This window comes from Aedes albopictus, chromosome 3 (assembly GCF_035046485.1).
Source record: "Aedes albopictus strain Foshan chromosome 3, AalbF5, whole genome shotgun sequence".
NCBI classification, from domain to species: domain Eukaryota; kingdom Metazoa; phylum Arthropoda; class Insecta; order Diptera; family Culicidae; genus Aedes; species Aedes albopictus.
The window spans coordinates 226,738,236-226,757,730 of record NC_085138.1 but is presented as its reverse complement, the minus strand read 5'-3'; the positions used below and the strand labels follow the sequence as shown (position 1 = coordinate 226,757,730).

The window sequence follows — 19,495 nt, the reverse complement described above, 5'->3', positions numbered from 1 at the left end:
GAGTCCTACATTTATTGCATTTTTACCTTTGATCACACTCGGATATAAAAATAACAAATTCTCATTGCTTTTTGACTACCTATTCGGCGGCTGGAAATTTGATCAAACTTTTCGGCACAGTATTTTGTGCAAAATCTTTTAAAACGTATAGAACAGCAGTATCCGATGTGGTATGAAAGTCTCTGAAATAAAGACAAATCAATCAATCAAGTATCCGATGTTGTTCTTACAATACAAAGGTGAAACTACCTAATTTCAAACGGAACTATCGAATAACAAAAGACATTTTCTGATAAATTTACAGACATTACTTCCCAAACAATTCTTGAAGGAATCTGTAGTCGCAGCTCCTGAAGAGAATCCGACAGCATTAATAGAGGAACTCTTAACGTTTTTTATGTGATCCTCTAGAAAAGTTTCGGTCGCAATTTGACAAAATTTCGAAGGAGGGATGTCTAGATTTTCAGAAATCTGTTTAGGACAGAACTTGGGGCGAAACTCTGCAAAAACTTTTAAAAAAGAAAAACGAATTTCCTGGAAGAATTAGAGGTAGGATATCAGCCAAAACTTCTGAGCAATTCCATAATATTTTTTCGTATTTTGGTCGAAAACCACTAATTAGAAGAGGGCTAATAGAAGTTTCCTCTTAATTTTTGCTATAAACTTAATCATGTCTTAGTAATTTCACAGCAAGCTGCTTTATTTCTTCTAGAAGTACAGCCGAAAAGTTATCAAGTAATACCTCTATAAATTTCTGCAAGAGTTACCATAATTAAAATTCTTCATTTTTTCTGCATTAGAAAAATTTGAAGTTATGTGTACCAGCCTGAGAGCTTGCCACATTTAATTTTTCATCGTTAATTTTTAGCCGACATTAGAACCTTTGCTGATCACCGAACTCGTTCAGCCAAAATGAATTGTTTACCTTTTTCCATACGTTTTTGACAGTTGTTTACTGAACCACCTTAAAATCGATTTACGAAACTACTGAAACCGTACAGCTGTTTTAATCTCGTCTAAAAAGTACTTAGCAGTGTTGTTGTTTTCTCCATTTCTTGCAACTTAAACAACACAGTTACCTAACATTTTGCTGAAACAGCATCAAATTAGTCAAGGAATCATAATACCCACGCTTTTTTCATCATTTCATTGCAGAAACGGAGAATTTTATTTCTCACTATACAAAAACTTCGCTCATTATTACAAATTTAGTATTTCACCGAATCAATCCCAAAGTTTCCAAAAAAAACTATCGAATAAACTTGAATATTTGTTTTGCAATTTCAAATAGCTATCCTGCACAAAAGCTGCTTTAAAACTTATTCATGGAATTAACTTGGACATTCTTCACGATTTATTCCGGCAATATTCGAAGCATATTTGTCCGCTCTGAACTCATGAAATTTCTGCTCTTTGGATTTACACCTTCAAAATCATCATGAATTAGAAATCGTAACATCGTAAATCGTCGAATCATTTTTCCGAAGATTTTGTTTCGTTAAATCGATGGTCTTATTCAGCATTTCAGCAGCCAACTTCGTCTTTGGGTGTTTTATAGAACCCTTGAACTCAATGTTGGCCTCAAAACATTCTCTATCAAACTGGGGGTTTGGAGAATGAAAACCTGATTGAAAAAGTTTGAAAATCAAAGGGAAATTATCCTCTCCCATTTCAGAAGTAAATTCAGTTTTCTATTCTAATGTCATCTTTAAAATGCTGATGATACAGATAGGATTCTCCAAAAAAAATATCAGGCGGTATCGTGTTTCATCTGCAAATGCTGAGGCAATTAAAAAAAAACTTCCGAAATACTCTTGCAAGCACCTCCTACAACCGCAATAGTCTCAGAAAGTATTCCTCAAACAAATCAGAAAAGAATCTCTGGAATAATCTCGATAGTACTTCCTGGAGGAATCCTGGCTTGGCAAGAGCTCTTGAAGAAATCCTAGAAAAAAAACCTCTTTAGGAATCTCAGAAGAAATTCTCTGGAAAAAAATCCAGAGAGAACTTCTGAAGGGATCCTAAATAAACCCCCGGAAGAATATCAGCAAGAACTCCCTGGGAATCCTGCAATAGACTTCTGGAGGAGCAAATTTGTGAGGAAATCGCGAAAGATTCCTGGGATTCCGAAAAAAAAAACTCCTGGGATTCAGAAAAACCTCCTGGAAGTGTGCCACCGTGCCGTCATCAAGATCAAGTCATAAATCAGAACACTTTCACACGCACACGCACCCCACATTTTGAATCAAATTAAACCATCCATGAAAAGCTGGCAAAATTCTTCTTAGTCGGAAAGCTGGCAAAATTATCCGGTGATGCTGTCTAGCTCTCTCCCACACGTTTACTGAGGTCCCCGTTTTCGAAATTACGGAAAAGTGAGGAAGATAGCACAAACTGGCGCGGCGCATAGGCTAATTGTCCTAAGTCTGAATCGTAAACAGCAAGGCCACGAATCGTCAAAGACAAATTTCTCAACCACCGTATGCACTGCCCTATACCTGAAGCGCAATACCACGTTCAATTCCGTGGGTATGGCCAATGTATGGTAAATGTGTGGAATCTTGAGAATCTCAAGTTGAGATAAATACCATCAGATCGTCCAAATTCACTATTTAAAATGTTAGCTTCTAAGTAAAACAGTTCCCTCAAAATCATTCCTCTAAATGATAATCTTAAAATGATTTAATGAAATCTTTGGATATATTTCGGTTAAAAAAATCGCAGTGAACGTGATATTTCTGAAACGTAAAATCAGACAGTAAACTCCATTTGAAATTGGGGAACTTATTTATGCGAATTTCTCTGGGATCCATGAAGGGAATCAGATAGATTTTCATCTAAGCAGGGAGTGGGTGTTATCGGCACTTTTGTTCTCTTTGTCATGAGGGGTTTTCGAAACCTATTGAACTCAAAATTGGCCTTTAATCTTTCCCAATCAAGCTGAATTATACAACCAAGTTTCAGGCAATTTGGTCGACGAAACCACAACCCCCCCCCCCCCCCCCCCTCCGAAGGAAATGAACAAACCTCCTGCCGATAATTTGCATAGTCATCCTACTAAGATGAAAATGTCTGAGGTGATTGTTTGAAAAATTTCTATTCAAAGGAATAATTCTCCATTTGTAAAATTTCTGGATGATTTTTTGGGAGGATTTTCTATTGATCGCTGTGTGTGTGTTTTTTTTTTTTTTTCAAAAATCCGTATATGTCGGAGAGCAAATACAAGCTCTTTTATGGGAAAGGGTATGTTGAAGTCTTATCGTTGAAATTTTCGAATGCACGAACCACATGCTGGTTGGGAAAGGTTTTGTTGTAGCACTCCATGGACGAAACATTATTGACTTTCAGTACATTTGGGCATCCTCCTCTTACAGGTTTTCAGATATTTTTCCGGAGTTACTACGGAAAATCATGATTCCGAGTAAATTTTGTAAGAAAAATTGTCTAAAATTTCTCCTGCAATCCTTCCACAAATTTCGATAAAAAAGCACCTGTATTCTTTTTTGGTGTTTTTGAAGTAGTTCTGCCAGGGATTGCTTGATCGTTAGAACACTTCCTGATTCACATTTCAGGAGTTTTAATCTAAATTTACGCCTTTACATTCGAAAGCTGACGACAAGCTACAGCTGAATGACCAAACAAACAAAATGTATAAACTTAAGCTAAGACATCAGAGACACTGTGCTTCAGGATTTTGAAGATAGATTTTTGAGATTTATTTGATATGTAGCGATATTTTGTTTCATTTAAACACTAGTGTGCACTAAGCTTTTGATTAAATATACCCTGTTTGATTGCGTTGATTTATGTTCACCTATGCAGCAGGTATTTTATACATTTACGTTTATATAATCTCCTCCTCGGCGTGACACATTTTCCTGTGCTTGTGCACAAAGTAATAGCTAGGAAATTTGCTACCACACGTCTTGCACGGATAGTATTGCACATTCATATCCAGCGGTTTGACCTCACGTTTTGATCCAGGTTTTTCGTATCTCGGTCCCGGAATGTCCATTTCCCCTTCAGTGGAAAGTTCAGTTGCCACTGCCACACTGCCAACAGCACTGCTCGAATCCAAACTCAACGGAATCAGGTGTCGCTTGGCATGTTTCTGGTAGCAATACTGGGACTTGAAGGTGTGCTTACAGTAGACACAGTTGTACATTTCGCCAGTGGTTGCCGCCGCCGCTGCCGCTGCGGATGCCGTGCTTTGCTGCGAGCTTTGCGATTGGTTGTTGTCCTGGCTGTTTTCGTCCTTCTGGCTGCTAACGCAGGAGTAACTTTCGCCCAGCGTGGTGAGATTCTGCTTGCGCTCGTTGATGTTTCGAACCATCTGTTGGAAGGAGAAAAGGATATTTTGATATAATTGAGGGCTATGAAAAATATTCATAAGGATAATGGGTTGAATGGATTTTTATTGCCTACCTGTTGGTGAAACGATGAGCTCATGTAGCGAGAATGGGCTTTGGAATCTTCTGGCGGAGGAACGTTGCTGTTGTTGCTATTCAATCCATAGCTATCGTTGAGGACTCTCCGGAAACGAACCGGACCATCACAGCTTGCAATATCGATGATCACACCTTTGTCGGATTGGACTTTGGATGAATCCTTGGCGGTGCCGCTATTGCTCGTTGTAACAACGGATTCTGATTTATTGGAGTTACCACGTTTTAGAGATTTTGATTGTCGTTTTTGGTTTGATTCCTTTGGGGATTTCTCGTCTACATCTGCTGCATGGTGGCCTCGTTCGGCGACCGGAGCAGAATTTTCGGTGAGCGCAGCTATTTTTGCATTCCCCGGAGGTGGCGATGAATTTTCCGCATTCTCAACTATTACTGTCGGTGTGCCAACAACAACGGTTGAAAGACTTTTGAATGGGGTGTGAGTGCTTGGCAGTAGAATGTGCGATGTAGGAGGTGCAATGAAATTGAGTCCAATTCCGGTGGCTTTGCTTGCGATTGGTCGCACTACTTTGCCTGTTTCGGGCAATTCAGGCTTGAGTTTGAGGCCCCCCGAGGCGACACTGGCCGAAGAGGGTAGAACGTTCAGTCCACCGAAGTAGTTCTCCGTTTGGGTGGCGGACAGGAACGAACGACACAATTCCAGCGCTCGCGGCATGTGAAGAATGTGGGTAGCAAGCAGCACGCCGAATATGTTTTCAATATTCAAATCCAGAAACCCGGTGTACATGTAGGTGAGCAGCGGGGTGAACTGCTCTGCGGTTACATTGGGGACATATATTTGAATGGTATCCGTGGTGGCGTTTCCTGTCGAGTTGTCGGAACGCAGCGCTGCCCGCAGATAGCCACTGTGGACGGAAACCAGTGCACTGTGTGCGGCGTACCGTGTGAATGGCGGTGGCCCAACTTCGATGATTGTGTCCGGCGGTAGGCTCGTCGTGGGCGGTGCTAACCAATTTGTAAACATCATTTTTTGTGGATTTTGCCAACTGGTTAGTGTATCACGGGATTCGAAAGGGAATTATTCTGCTGTTTTTACTCCATTCTGTAGAAATTATTGCCATTTTGAACAATACTAAGAGAAAAGAGGTTGAAATATATACCGATTACAATTTGTGTTCAGCACCATCTGTTCATTCAGTAAAATGATTAATGAAGTATATCAATTTAGCAACAATTAGTAATAAGAACAAAAAATACTAATAAAAACAGAAGTGATTTCCGACATCCTAGTTGAGTACACATTGTTATGTGCATGAATTCTTCTGTTTCAAATAGATTCTTTTTCTGTCTAGCAACCATTTTTCAATGCTGATGCACTACTTGAGAAGGAAGAAATATTACTAAGTTCTCTGAAAAACATATTTTACAGAAACCACGGATAATTAAACAAATTCCGACTGTATACACACTATGCCAATTTTTCTTCGTAAATGTATATCGACTTTGCTATCCTTTTTTTCTTCCATTTTAGCTATCCTTTTGTTCTTCCTATTAGATATGCACTAGACGCACTAGAAGTGAAACTAGGTGAATTCTAATGAGTTTTATATTTAGAATAAAAATATTATTGAACATGAAAATGACTTGCAACATTGAATCGACGTAGTAATAAGATGACGCACTAATTATTATATATTACTAGAGATAATTGGAACAAATTTCCACAAATTTTGTGAATATGTAACATATTATTACATTTGACTCATAATCAATCATTGATAACATTACATAGGGAGCCATGGTATTCCACCTACGCTTCCTAAATAATTGAAACCATGCCCCATTTGTTGCTAATTTAATTGTACTTCACCAATACTTTTTTCGCCCCAAACTCTACCTTGGTTCAGGGACACGCATTATATTTGCATGAGCAGCATTTCGAGCGGCCAATGCGAATTCAACCGACCGATTTATATCCTCCATCGGACTGCCACAGCCGCACAGATTTTTCCGGAATTCAAATTCCCTGAGGCCACAAAAATCGAATTCAAACCACAATTATTCTCGCGCGCGGATTGGATTGGATAAATTGAATTAAATTTCACTCATGTTCACTCGCTGGGTCCTGGCCTGGCATGGGTACACAGGGCACTTCACTTTGCGTCGTTGTTGCATTATTGTTTTCCGAATCTAAAACAAATTATGTTTCACTGTCATTCTTGCGAACACAATCGATTTCAATCCATCCGATGATGAAAAATAATCCGTTTCAAAATCCATCGTATCCATTGCTGAACCCACAAAGCAATCAAAATTGACGATCTATTAATTATTCCGTGTAATCTAATTGCTTGACATGTAATCTAATTCCGGCCAATCCAATAGATGTGTTCCAAGATGTTAGCCCTTTCCACTGCTTCAATCAATTAGTATTGCTCCTCAAGATGAACCTTCTACAAACAAGTCTTCAACACTTTCCAACTCCAGATTGATGGAAAACACACCACTCGTCGTTGTCCAAAAAACGGTGTGAATCGCGTAACGTCATTTAGGCGAATGAATGCAGTCAGAACCATATTTCATATCTCATGCTGCCAGTCCAGTCAGCACTGTAGCAGGATCGTGTGCGGTGTTGATCCGAACAATTTCCCGCGCTCTGCCACTGTGGCACATGCACTTATGCGGGAGGAAAAGGCTCGCTCTCACAACGGATCCCTTTCATCATCGCTCTTGGAGGCTCTCCTGCTCTCAGCAGAAGCGCTCAATTTCCAACGCCAGTTCAGTTGCTGTTCTATTTGGAGTGTTTATCTTTTTGTGGGATTGATGATGTTGCGCGGTTTTATATCCTTTTGCATTCCGCACACAGTACTCAGTAGTGAAGTGCAGATGCGAAACCAATTGAATCGTTGATTGATGCGGATCACCCCCATAACAAAGAAATTAGAGAAGTGTGGTATTAAAAGCCAATTTGGGAAATGGTGTTGGATTGCGGGGATCCTGGGCGTTCGTTCTCACTCCCTCTCTCTCTCTGGGAAGAAATTTGATGCAATGGTTCATAATTGATATGTACACGCATTCGAAGGGATTTCTCTGATGGATTAGTTTAAGTGACGCGGTTCTGTTGAATTGTTTCGAGGACGATATTTTGTCATTCGTGGGTATGAATAACGAATATTCGGTGTGAATGTCCAGTCCAAGCTCCAGTCCACCAGAAAGTATAACCACAGACAAACAGACGTAACACTTGCAAAATTTCCATCGACCACGCTTTTAACGATCATTTTAAATTTTCATAGTTGTGGCTTTCACAGCCAGAGGCGCGCATCGTTTTTTTTATGCGTTTGACGTTTCACACTAGCGCCTTCTGTTGACGATATTGCACATCATAGTGATTGTAGTGTGCATTGGGCGATGGATTTCAATGAAAATCATTCAAGGTGTTACGTCTGTTTGTCTGTGGTATAACTCCAGAAATAACAGTAGCGTCATGCTAATAACTAGTCGATTCATAATTACAGAATCCTGTAACTTTCGATTTAAAAAAAACTTCAGAGGAATTCATGAAGGAAATGTGGAGGAGTTCTTAAAAATTCAGTTCTATGAATCAGTTTCTAGAAGAAATTATGGAGGAAATCCTGGTAGAATCTCAGAAAGCATTCCCACAATATTCACTTATTGATACATACTCCAACTGATGGATTCCAGGAGGAATATTTGAAGAATTCCTAGAAGAATCTTCTGAGGAATTCTCGAAGGTATTTTTAAGATATTTTTGGAAGCATCATTTTGTTCCAAGAGTCCAAACTTCTTCAAAAATCCTTATTATTTCTCGCCACATATCCAGTTTCTTCACATAGCAGACAGTAGGGTATTGTACCGTTTGGACAGGGGTACCTATTTTGGGCATTTGCCTCAATAACTAAGTCTATTTCATACCAATTGATTTCAATTTTTGTATAGGGTTAGATACTGTGCCTATCTCATTGTGTGCAAAAAAACTATGTTATTAGGTATAAAATTGACTTAGTTATAGCGGCAAGTGCCCAAAATAGGTACACCTGCCCAAATGGTACAAGACCCTATGTCTTTAGAATCCCCAACTTCTTACCTACCTATTGTAAGTACCCTACATACAAGCGGGAAGCTGATGTCTTCAAGTTACAGACTGGCGTTGAGGCTTTTTTTTCGACAGGCCAAGAAAGTCTGGAACAACGGGAAAATCAAGGGGGAAGTCTTACACGGATGTCGTCTACGAATGTCCCTAGTCGTTAACAGGCGTCTGACCCAAGAAAGCCGCAATAAAAGAGGGTGGCAATGTAAACGGAGTGCGAGGAAACCCAGCTTCTCCAGCAATAGGTGGAAACTTTTTCAAAAGAGATCGCCGAACTCATGAAGAAGTACGCTTCCGTTCCTGAGACCTCGCCTCTGAAAGGACTGCAAGCAGCTTTCATGGTAGCTTGTAAATGGTTGATGTCGGTGGGCCACTCCCAAAACTGTGAGTGGCCTGTCCCTTACTCCGTAAGAGGAAGCTCACCAGTCTCGAAACTGCCCGAAATGGTTAAACCGCAAAAAAGAGAGACCAACACTCCCCTGGCCTTGATACCGGATCGCGGAAGAGAAGTTGTGGCCGCACATAATGAACTCCATGGCTAGCAATACACTCGCTTATTGCACTGCATTGGAACGCAAACGGGTTGAGATCAAGGTCGTTTGAGATCAAACTGCTCAAAAACAGGTTTAATCCTTACGTAATGGCCCTCCAAGAAACCATGGCCAAGGTTGCCGAACTACCCCTATTTCAGGGGTACACAGCTAGTCGCGTTCGGTAATTTTTACCGAAATCTCAACAGCTGAGCGTTCAGTAATAATTCTTTACCGAAATTCTGTGAAAAATACCAAATTTCGGTAAAATGTTATCGTTTATCTGTCAAATTTAACGAAGTTCGGTAAACGTCACCGAGTTTTTCCGGTAAAAAAACTTAACGGTTGAGATTTCGGTAAAATATTACCGAAGTCGGTGATTTTTTCTAAGTGTGTAGGTATAAGTGACTTAAGTGGTATATTAAGTCTTACAATTACGCCACCAGACACGGCGTTGGACTGGTAGGAAGGATATATCTCATAAGGAAGTTCAATTGGAGACAGCTTTGTAAGTCCTAAAACTTTCATTTGAGCTCATTAGAAGCTGGATTAGAAAACAACGTCATGGGTATGCTGCAGGACGTCATCTGACTTGTAAGCGACCTCAACGCCCAAAAAAGGGATCACATTACGGCAACGAAAGGGGTGAATGATTACGCCAGTTACTGAATATTGTAAGCTGTTCGACACTAAACGGTGGGAGACCGACTAGACTGGATCCTACCACTTGGGTTCAATCTGTGGTCGATCTTTCCATTGCCTCTTGAGATGTCGCCAGTCGGTTTATATGTCAAATAGACTACGATCTTCACGGAAGTGACAACTTCCCTATTCTATAGGGCACCGCACTGTTTTGATTTTGTATGGGATTTTGACGTTTCTTGGCCTTGTTGTTTACAAAATTTCTGTAAGAGTGAAAGAGAAGGAGATAATTTCATGCAGCGCCCTATTGTCGTAGGACGTTAGACCCCTCGCCTACTGCGTCAAAGTTTAGGTGGAGTATTGAGAGGGCAGACTAGGACAGTTTCTCTTGAGATATTCGTCGTCTGACACCTTCTGAGCCGAGTACGTTAATGAGGCGTCACATGTCGAAGGCAGGCGATACTGGTGATCTGAGAAGAGTACTGAATCCATTGGGATAGGTCCTTCGTGGAAGTTCTTAAATCTGTCGGAAGAGATGCTTTTGACAGAGTTTAGTTTTCAGTTCTTAACAGAGGTGTTTTGAGTTTCTTGTCAGTAATACTAGATCTGTCCTTACAGTTTATTGGGAATCTCTTACAAAGCGGACATCTGGCAATCTCTTTAACATACATCTAATCTAATGGCATATATTCTGACAATCTTACACCAGGACGCGCTCTCTTTCACCCTTATGTTTTTGTAGAAGGTAAAGCTATATCGAAGCCAAACTGTCATTTGGTTCTTCAGATTTGTGCTCTCAAAAATTCTAGGTATGGCTTCCTTATATCTTTACCTGAAGATTCTCCAAATTTCATAGTGGAAGTCTTGCGAATCCCTTGCAGGAGGTTGTACCTATACTAGACGACTAATAGAGGAATCTGTCAGAGGTTGTCGAGATTCTACAAGTCTATTGGATGTTTTCCGGTAAATTTTCAACGAATGCTTCGGCAGAGGCTCAATAAGTCTCTTGGAGAATTACACGAATCCTTTGTACGAAGGTTTTTAGAATCCTTCGGGAGAAGTTCTATGAATCCGTCGGAGGACACTCAGGATAAGATTCTGGAAATCTATTTGCAAAAATTCTGCTAATCTCTCGGAAGATACTGCAAATCTCTCGGAGAAGAGATTCTGAAGAGTTTATTGACATCTCTCGATTTAGATTACAGGTATCTTTCAGCACTCTCCAGTTAGCCTAGTGGTTAAGGCTATGGATCGCCAATCCGGAAACGGCGGGTTCGATTCCCGTTCCGGTCGGGACAATTTTCTCGACTCCTTGGGCATAGTGTATCATTGTACTTGCCTCACAATATACAAATTCATGCAATAGCAGGCAAAGAAAACCCTTCAATTAATAACTGTGGAAGTGCTCAATGAACACTAAGTCCCAGTGGGGACGTCGAGCCATAAAGAAGAAGAAAAAAAGTATCTTTCAGCACGGATCCTGCAATTTTCTAGACAGGATTCTGGATATTTCTCGGTAATGCTGCAAGAAATTTCACGGTAGAGACCCTTTTTTGGAAGGGTTTTCCAAACCCATGATGGAAAGTTCTACCTTATAGAGGTTTTTCGAATGTCTAGTACGAGTTTCTACAAATCCCTACGGCAGAGTTGCTCAAATTTCCTGGCCGATATTCCGAAGATCTGTCGAACGTGATTTGGTTAAATTCGAGATTCTGCGAACTCTTTGACAGAGACTTAACGAATTTTTTGGAGGAGCTTCTGAGAAAATCCTTGGAGGAGGCTTCACAAATCCGTCAGAAGAAGTTCTACGAATTCATCGGGAGACATGCTGAAGGAGATTATGGGAATCTATTGACTATTCTAGTACCAGGTCTTACAAAACCCATGAAGAAAGATTTAACGGATCTCTCAGATGTGATCCTGAACCAATTTCCTGATCGAGATTCAGCAAATCTATCGGATGTGAATCGGAAGATTTCTAGAAAAAGATTCTGTGAATCCTTCGGGTGTGATTCAACTAAAGATCCCATGAATCTCTTGTACGAAGGTTCTTCGAATCTTCAAAAGCAAGTTCTACGAATCCATCAGAAGCTATTATTGACCATACATTCGTTCTGAATGCTGTTGTCAGAAATTTTGAGTGTCTTTCGGAAGTATAGAGATGTGTAGATATTCTACGAAATCCTTTGAGTAGGTTTCATGGATCACTTAGAGGATGCTCCACGAAACTTTGGAAGCACGTTCTTCGAATCCCTGGCAGAGACTCCGGCACTCTTTCGGCAGATGTTCAGGAAATCTTTAGCCATCCTGGAAATTTTAACACCGTGTTTCTAGGTATCTACTTGCATGGATTGTGGGAGTCTCTTTGAAGAGATTCTGAGTCTCTTGAGAAATATTCGGGGAATTTCTCAGCAGAGATATTTCCAGGCAGACTTTTTTGTAACACTAAATCGTTATTGTTCCTTTCAAATGATTTTTCGATGTGACTACAGTGCATAGTGTCCCATAGAACCAAATACACAATCAGTCAATCAACTATGGCAAGGCAAATAAACAAGGTACCTAAGTATTGGATCAAGCCTACGCGACACTGCTCCCAGTTATCAAGACAGATTGAATCGCAGTCGTCCCTCGGCATCCGCCGATGATGTTGGTTGGTCGGTCGACCAACAGACGTTTTCGCAAGAAAGAGATTCCCCCGCGGTATTTACCAGCCAAACCGCATTTTTCGATGGATTTTCTTGTGTACATTTTGCTTCTGTGATTTAGATAAACACGGCAAGCACTCCTCGGAAAGAGAACCTCCTGCTGGAGTACGCGAGGGGAATCCGGAGAGGCTAAGGGATCCAGGCACAGGAAAATCCGGACGAACGGATGACGGACGGAGATAGAAAAGCCCAAACAGCGCGGAGCGAGGGAGTTGAAAAAATCGAATTATGTTGAAAGTATTTGTTTTTCAATTTAATTCGTCATTTTTTCTGCTGATGGTAGTAGATAGATGCTGGCTGCGGTTCGTACCCACAGCCATAACGATATCGCTGATGTTGCGGGAAAGGTACACACTTTTTTTTGTTCGGATGGTATTCCGAGCAAACGAAGTTTTTGTTTTCTAATGTAAGAAATGAAATTTCGAAATAACTGCGAGAGTTCGGCAACATGAAGTTTCTCGTTCTTTGCGCTTCTTACTTGTTTGAACTATAAAAGTCATGTATCGAATGATGAGTAGTTTTTTATCAATGGAAAATAAATATATTACACTAGCTTACAGCATTTTTGAACTCGGTAAGCTGATGATCATTTTTGGTGTAGAATCATGCCCTGAATTCGAAAACGCGAAGGAAAAAAAATACAGTAGAGCGGAAAATTTTTCGACTTCCCATACAACGTTGATGATTTGAAATCGATTTTTGTTCTATTTTTAAACAAAGTCGCTCACTTCAAACATCTCATTCTTCGTAATCAATGCTCCGAGTGAGCTGAAATTTTTACTGTAACTCGCCTACATATGATATGTCAAATAAACGTCGAGAATGAATTTTTAAGTTGGTTTTTTCTTATTGAAAAAAATACATTTCTTCAAAAAATTTTGAGAATTTTGCTAAAATTTAAGAAGATCGTCCCCAAAGCTCGCCAATATATTGAATTTCATCAATCTGACGCAAAACCTGTATTCAGATGATCGAATGGTATTGTATTCAGCTTTTAATTTATGGAAAAAGATTTAAAATTGGTTGAACAAAACGCAATATATTTGAATTTTAGTAAATTACATATTTTGAAAAGTTACAAAACTCGACATTGAGGTAAAACTCAAAAACTGTTCTACTTTAATTTTTTTGAAGGTCGGTTTCGAAATCAGCACTAAATTGTGCTTCAAAAATTTTGGTCATTGACAGAAGTTTACGACTTTCGTTTTATTTTGTAAACTTGTGTTATTTTTAACGATGTTATTTGCATTATCAAAGTTGCACGGGATACCTAAAATAACCAATTTATCAAAACTTTGAAACGCATTTTTCAAAATTTTGGGATTTTTGCTTTCGACTAACTATGTGATATGGATTCCATGTTTAAGCAAATGCTTGATGATTGACGATTCTAGGTAAAAGATGATTGAAAATTAACCTTTTTCATGCATGAAAGTGGAGGAAAAAGGTTTTTTTTTGTTTGGACTTCGTGTTTTTTTTTTTTCATAAAAGACACAGAAAGGAAAGAATTTTATTAATGATCATTATCATTAAAGAATTATTGTTTAACTGATATAGGAACAAGCATATTTGTTGGTACTTATATGAAACGTATAATCAGAGTGCATCATTGTAGTTATCTCCACCTTAATTATTAGCATCGATTATATTATAAGGTTGACCGGCACAAACAGTTGTCAGGTATACCCACCTACCCTACTGGTATGCAACACCGCGCTTGACGGCGTTAGGGGAAGCAACCAAAATCCGTGGAGAAATTCACACAGATTCGTTTATAATGGTTTGCAAATACCGGGCGCCGGAAAATGTGGAAAATCGAGCGAAACCAGAAGAGCTGACGAGAGCAGTTAAAAGAGTCTCTCAAGATATGCAAGCGTTTAAATATTTGATGATTGTTCTCGTTTTTTTTTTCTTTCTGATGCCGTCGTTTGTGAGTTTTGTTTTTTCGTGTCCCTGAAGACCCTTCTTAGCTCACAATTGGCTCTCTCTGTGTATCTTTCTGTGGTGACACGATGCCTTGCCTTTGCGGCGGAAACATTTCATTTTTGTTTCCCGCAATCGCCAGGCACTTATGAGATTGATTGAGAGCGCTTGCTAACGATTAGCAATCACCTGAACGATTTCCAGACTGATTTATCAACAGGTCGTAACTGGTCATAGTCATGAATACGAAATCCAACATTAATTTTCATCGAATCGAAATTTCCCAAGAGCAATGCCCAACTCAAGTGGACATCTGTTGATTTTCATGACTAAATTAGCTCTTTTTCGCTGATTCACTGGAATAATATTTGTAGTTCGTACGTGGGCGTTTTTTTTTCATTCACCAACAGCGACAGTCAATACTCCGACCATCAGCAGCGTTGCAAACACATGTCGTCAACCGATATCAGGATTGGCGGCCCTGTTGGTGGATTTCGAATGTATTGCGCTGAGTAATTAATATTTACTTTTAATTAAAATTCAATTTTTATTTATCAAATGAAAAAGCTTGGAACGATTTTTTCCCCGACCTGTTATGCACTATAAATGTGTGTATTATCCTTTTTTGCCCCCCGGACTTGCCGCGTTTGTTTGCGTACACCCAACTTCGGCGGTGTGGTGTAAATAAAGTCAGTGAAAAAGGATGGTCGTAAGCCGCAACGCAACGCAGTCAGTAGTGTGAGCCCTCATAGCGCGACAAGGACAATCAAAAATAGCCACGCTTTCAATCTGTTCTGATGGCTAATTTCGTTTAATGAGGATTCAGTTCAGGGTGCCGGAATAACCGGCAGAAAACGGGGCTGACACTTGTGATGAAATTCTGTTCATCCAGATAAATCAATGTTCGGTCTATGGGACTACTACATCGTACCCCTGAAAGGCAATCCACAAATTGAATCATAAAATATCACACTGCAAACAAATCAAAGTGCCACCTGTCACTGGTAAGGACAAATTGATTAACACGTTCGTAGTCAGAGGTACCTGACCAAACACCCCATCATCCAACAACAGTCTCCATTCAGAAAGCGCACTGTTCTCATTCTCGGAACCGGCAACAGCAGCAGCAGCTAGTTAACGAAACACGGTACAAGCGTCACTGGGAGTGAATGAGAAAATTATGAATATTTAACGGAAAATTGACTTTCGCATGGGACAATGTACATCTGTTTCCCGCGTGTACGACCGGTGATACCGATGGTGACGGGTGATGGGGTACCTACATAGCTGGAATGCAATTTCGGCATCTTTTCAGGTTGGTTGCCATAGGTGTATAAGGAACAGGTAAACATTCATAGCCATCGCTAGAACCAGAAACGGGTTGAAAAGGTCGTTATATGGTCTGCCGTGAGCAAGTGATTGCAACACTTACACACTTAGGAGGTTACATACCTTGTGGGGATATTTTGGAGGGGATCATCGAGGGGCTTTTTCCGCGTCATGATCCTAGTCCTTGGCCTGTTTTCGTAGGACAGCCGGGGACTGGGGGCTGGCGATGAGGCGAGGGTAACCGATGTGGAACTTGCGGTAATAGCAAAGTTCCTTAGCGCAGGTAAGGCCCCAGGTCCGGATAAAATTGCGATCCTGGCCTTCAAAGTAGCTATTGTAGAGGCTCCCGAGATGTTCAGGTCTGCTATGCAGAAATGCCTAGACGAGGGAGTGTTCCTAGCAGCATGGAAGAGGCAGAGCCTGGTTCTATTGCCAAAGGCGGGGAAACCACCCGGAGACTCGTTTGTAGATAGACCAATATGCTTGACCGACACAGCGGGGTACACGAAAAGGTCAACCTCAATAGAATGTTGAGGCATACCGAGGGTGTAAATGGTTTTTCGAGTAGCCCCAATACGGTTTGCAGAAGGGAAGGTCGACCGTAGGCGCTATCCTGTCGGTTAGGGCCTGGCCATGAACGTCGTAGACTCTGATGGAGCGAGGGTGGGGTTTGGCCAAAGTCTACGCTCCATAAATTTTTTTTTTAATTTATCAGTCTACGGGGGATGTTGAAGATGACCAAAAATGAGTCTACGTAGTTTATGGGCAGCGCCTTACAAAAACCGCCGGGAAAACACTCAAGCGTAAGAGAAGGGGATTTCGGTTTAATAGCGCCAGATGGTCTGCTATTGCCGATGAGCTCCTGCATCTGGTGATACCCGGGTACCTGTACAATATTCTCGGAAATTATTTCCAGAATCAAGTATTAGTTTACGACACAGTGGTGGGGCAGAAGGGCTTTCCTATAACCTCAGGAGTCCCGCAAGGGTCCATCCTAAGTCCGGTGTTATGGAATGTCATGTACGATGAGGTGTTGAGGTTAGAGTTCCAGGTAGGAGTGGCGATTGTCGACTTTGCTGGCGAGTTTACGCTCGAAGTTTACGAGTCGATCGAAGACTTGACTACTACCCACTCGATCGTTGTTGTGGAGGCGTGGATGAGGTCCAGGAAACTGGAGTTGGCACACCACAAAACTGAGGTGATGGTTGTGAACAATCCGAAGTCGAACCAGCAAGCGGTGATCAGTGTAGATTGCGTTATCACGTCGAAGCGCTCCATCAAACACTTGAGCGTAATGTTGGACGATAAGCTTACCTTCGGTTGCCACGTTGATTGCGCCTGAAAGAACCTCCACAGCTATAGTGGCACTGTCTCGGAAGCTGTCCAATAGCTCTGCGATGTATGCCAGTAAGTGAAATCTTCTGACTAGTTTCGCTACGTCCATACTTTGATGGCACAAATTTCCCGAATGGAGGAGAACGTGCCTCTAGAGCCGACCTACTGATACGTCCTTACTAAGGTATAGCGGCCCGGCGTGGGGCACCGAAAGCTTAGCACGGCCCGGAGTGCTAAGTACCGAAAGCTACCGTGGTAAGCTGGAAAGTACTATAAGGCTGATGTGCCTGAGGGTTGCAAGCGCGTACCGTACCGTGTCATACAACGCGCTCTACGTCCTCACTGGTATGGTGTCTATTGGCATCCTTATCGGGGAGGACATAGAGTGCTTCGAAATGCGCGACACAAGAGGCATACGCAGGACTGCCAGGATGGCCTCCATGGTCAAATGGCAACCCATAGGTTGATTCCGAGGGTAGATAGTTGGATGAATAGGCGCAATGGGGAAGTAACATTCCACCTCACAAAGGTCCTTTCAGGCCATGGGTGATTCCGTTTCGGGCATGCGGGTTCTCCCGAATGTCTTGTTTGTGCTGGTTTAGTGGAAACGACGGAACACGTTTTGTGCGTGTTCCCGCATTTTTGCACAATGCGTGACCGCATGCTTGCCACATGCGAGCAGGACACAACTCCGGACAATCTTGTCCAGGGGATATGTAGGGATGAGTTTGGCTGGAATGTCGTTTCAACGGCTATCACCCACATCGTCTTGGAGCTACAGAGGAGGTGGCGCGTGGACTCGGAGAATGGCTATTTCATATGCGGTACAAGAGGTGGTCCAGGGGTTCGGAGTCGGCTTCGTAGGTTATGCCGGTGCCCTGCGGTCGAAATCGACCCTTACAGCGATCAAGTGATCGCGGAGAGAACGTCCTGGTAGCGTTGCTGTCGTGGCGTCGGTGTTCATTGTTGCAGGCCACGCAGCGAACCTTGAGAGTGCGATGTGCACTAAGCCCTCTCTGAAGCAATGCCTTCTTGGTGGTGCCGGAGAGACAAAGGGTTTGGTGACCATAGGAATGTGTTTGGTGGGTAGTCCTGGTTTTTACTTTGGTTGTAGAGGACGGCCCTTACCCCACACTACCCGGACCTTCCTGTTCGGATGTCTGTTGAGCATATTTTTCCCCTATGGTTTAGAAGGGACAAATATACCTTGCGGGGATAAAAAAAACGATTTTTTTAATACCTAATCAGAAAGTGTACTAACTAGTCAATACACATTCCAAATTTCATAAATATTGGAGCACTAGAACCAAAGTTACAGATACAATGGGCTGTTATCTAGAAATGGTGTTTTCAAAAATCGCCGTTACGGTGATCACTATATCTTCAAAACTAGTTGACCGATATGCAAACTTTAAAAATGAAAGTTGTTGTTATTTTAAATCTCGAGGTACTGAACGATTTGCCAAATCTCATCATTTTATCGACCAATTCTTAACTTATTCCATGAACGTCGCATCGTATTGCGGTCTTCGAAGGTGTTATTCCTCGTAAAATTTCCTACGGAAATCCTTTCTCGACTTATTTTTTAGGGAGCAAGAGTTTTCCCATTTTTTTTTCATATAACCGTGTCCCATGTCTATGTTGGCCTCCACCGTGTCCCAGTCTAGTGAATATAAATTAGTGAGCTCGTTTCATGCTAATATGTAAATCGATCAGAATGTATATTTTTGAAAGGTTAACGATAGTATTCCTGTGCGTAACCACCGCCGGACAGAATGTTATGAATTTTATATTTAGACAATTGGCAAATTTCCACGCGGTTTGACACATTCTTCATCGATGACCTTACATGATCGATGGCTTATTGGTTAATTACTGAATGTGCTTATTGGGCTGCCATTCATGTTAACATTTTTTGAATATGCAAACTGCAAAAAATGTTACCTTCCCCTATCAATCACGATTCCTACATACGCCAGAGATAAGAGCAGGTCACCGCAGGGCTGCGCATCGGTGATCAGAAAATATGAACTGCTGCCCTCGCATTTTTTACACAACTCCATTGTTCTCCATTAAATTTATGTGCAATTCAATCATACAAATCCATTTTAACCTTTTTTTTCGGGGGGCCGTACAGGCAAAATCTACAAATTAATATAATTGCATTAAATTTTAATATATTCAAATATCAGAGAAAAAATACGGTGTGGAGTTTTTCTTGTGCCCTCCTCTCTCCGGTGGTGCGGGTGCCCATCAAACGGGAGTTTTTCCTACAGCTTCGTAGTCCATTCCATCCTCCACCCACCACTGCACTGACTGAGAGGAGACAAGGAAGCTGGGCTGTGTGTGCTCGCCAGTTGTATCTCTCGTACACCCCCTTGTCCGGGAGTTTGGGGGATTGTGTCGTCTGAGTTGGGAGTCTCCGGTGTATTACACATCTCGCGGACCGAACCAAACCCGTACCGATGGCGATATTTTCATTTACTTTGCCTTTATGCTCTTTCATCGGGAAAC

General features: G+C 41.4%; 2 protein-coding genes across 7 annotated transcripts in view; one reads left to right on the top strand and one right to left on the bottom strand.

Annotated features, from left to right (window-relative positions):
• LOC109397755 (uncharacterized) overlaps positions 1-19,495 on the top strand; it is a 199,072-nt gene that overhangs the window by 154,360 nt on the left and 25,217 nt on the right. The window lies entirely within an intron of this gene.
• On the bottom strand, positions 5-18,375 carry LOC109428799 (uncharacterized). Its single transcript, XM_019704652.3, has 3 exons — positions 6,301-18,375; positions 4,426-5,535; positions 5-4,333 (listed from the first exon to the last, which is right to left on the bottom strand). The coding sequence occupies exons 2-3, from the start codon at positions 5,428-5,430 to the stop codon at positions 3,845-3,847; spliced, it is 1,494 nt and encodes a 497-aa protein (XP_019560197.2). The 5' UTR covers positions 5,431-5,535; positions 6,301-18,375; the 3' UTR covers positions 5-3,844.

What these genes read in the sequence shown, in the direction of transcription:
- LOC109428799 (XM_019704652.3), bottom strand. Translation starts at nt 5,430, where the DNA reads ATGATGTTTACAAATTGGTTAGCACCGCCCACGACGAGCCTACCGCCG. An exon ending in GCTCATCGTTTCACCAACAG is followed by an intron (nt 4,334 to 4,425) that starts GTAGGCAATAAA and finishes TCCTTCCAACAG; the next exon opens with ATGGTTCGAAACATCAACGA.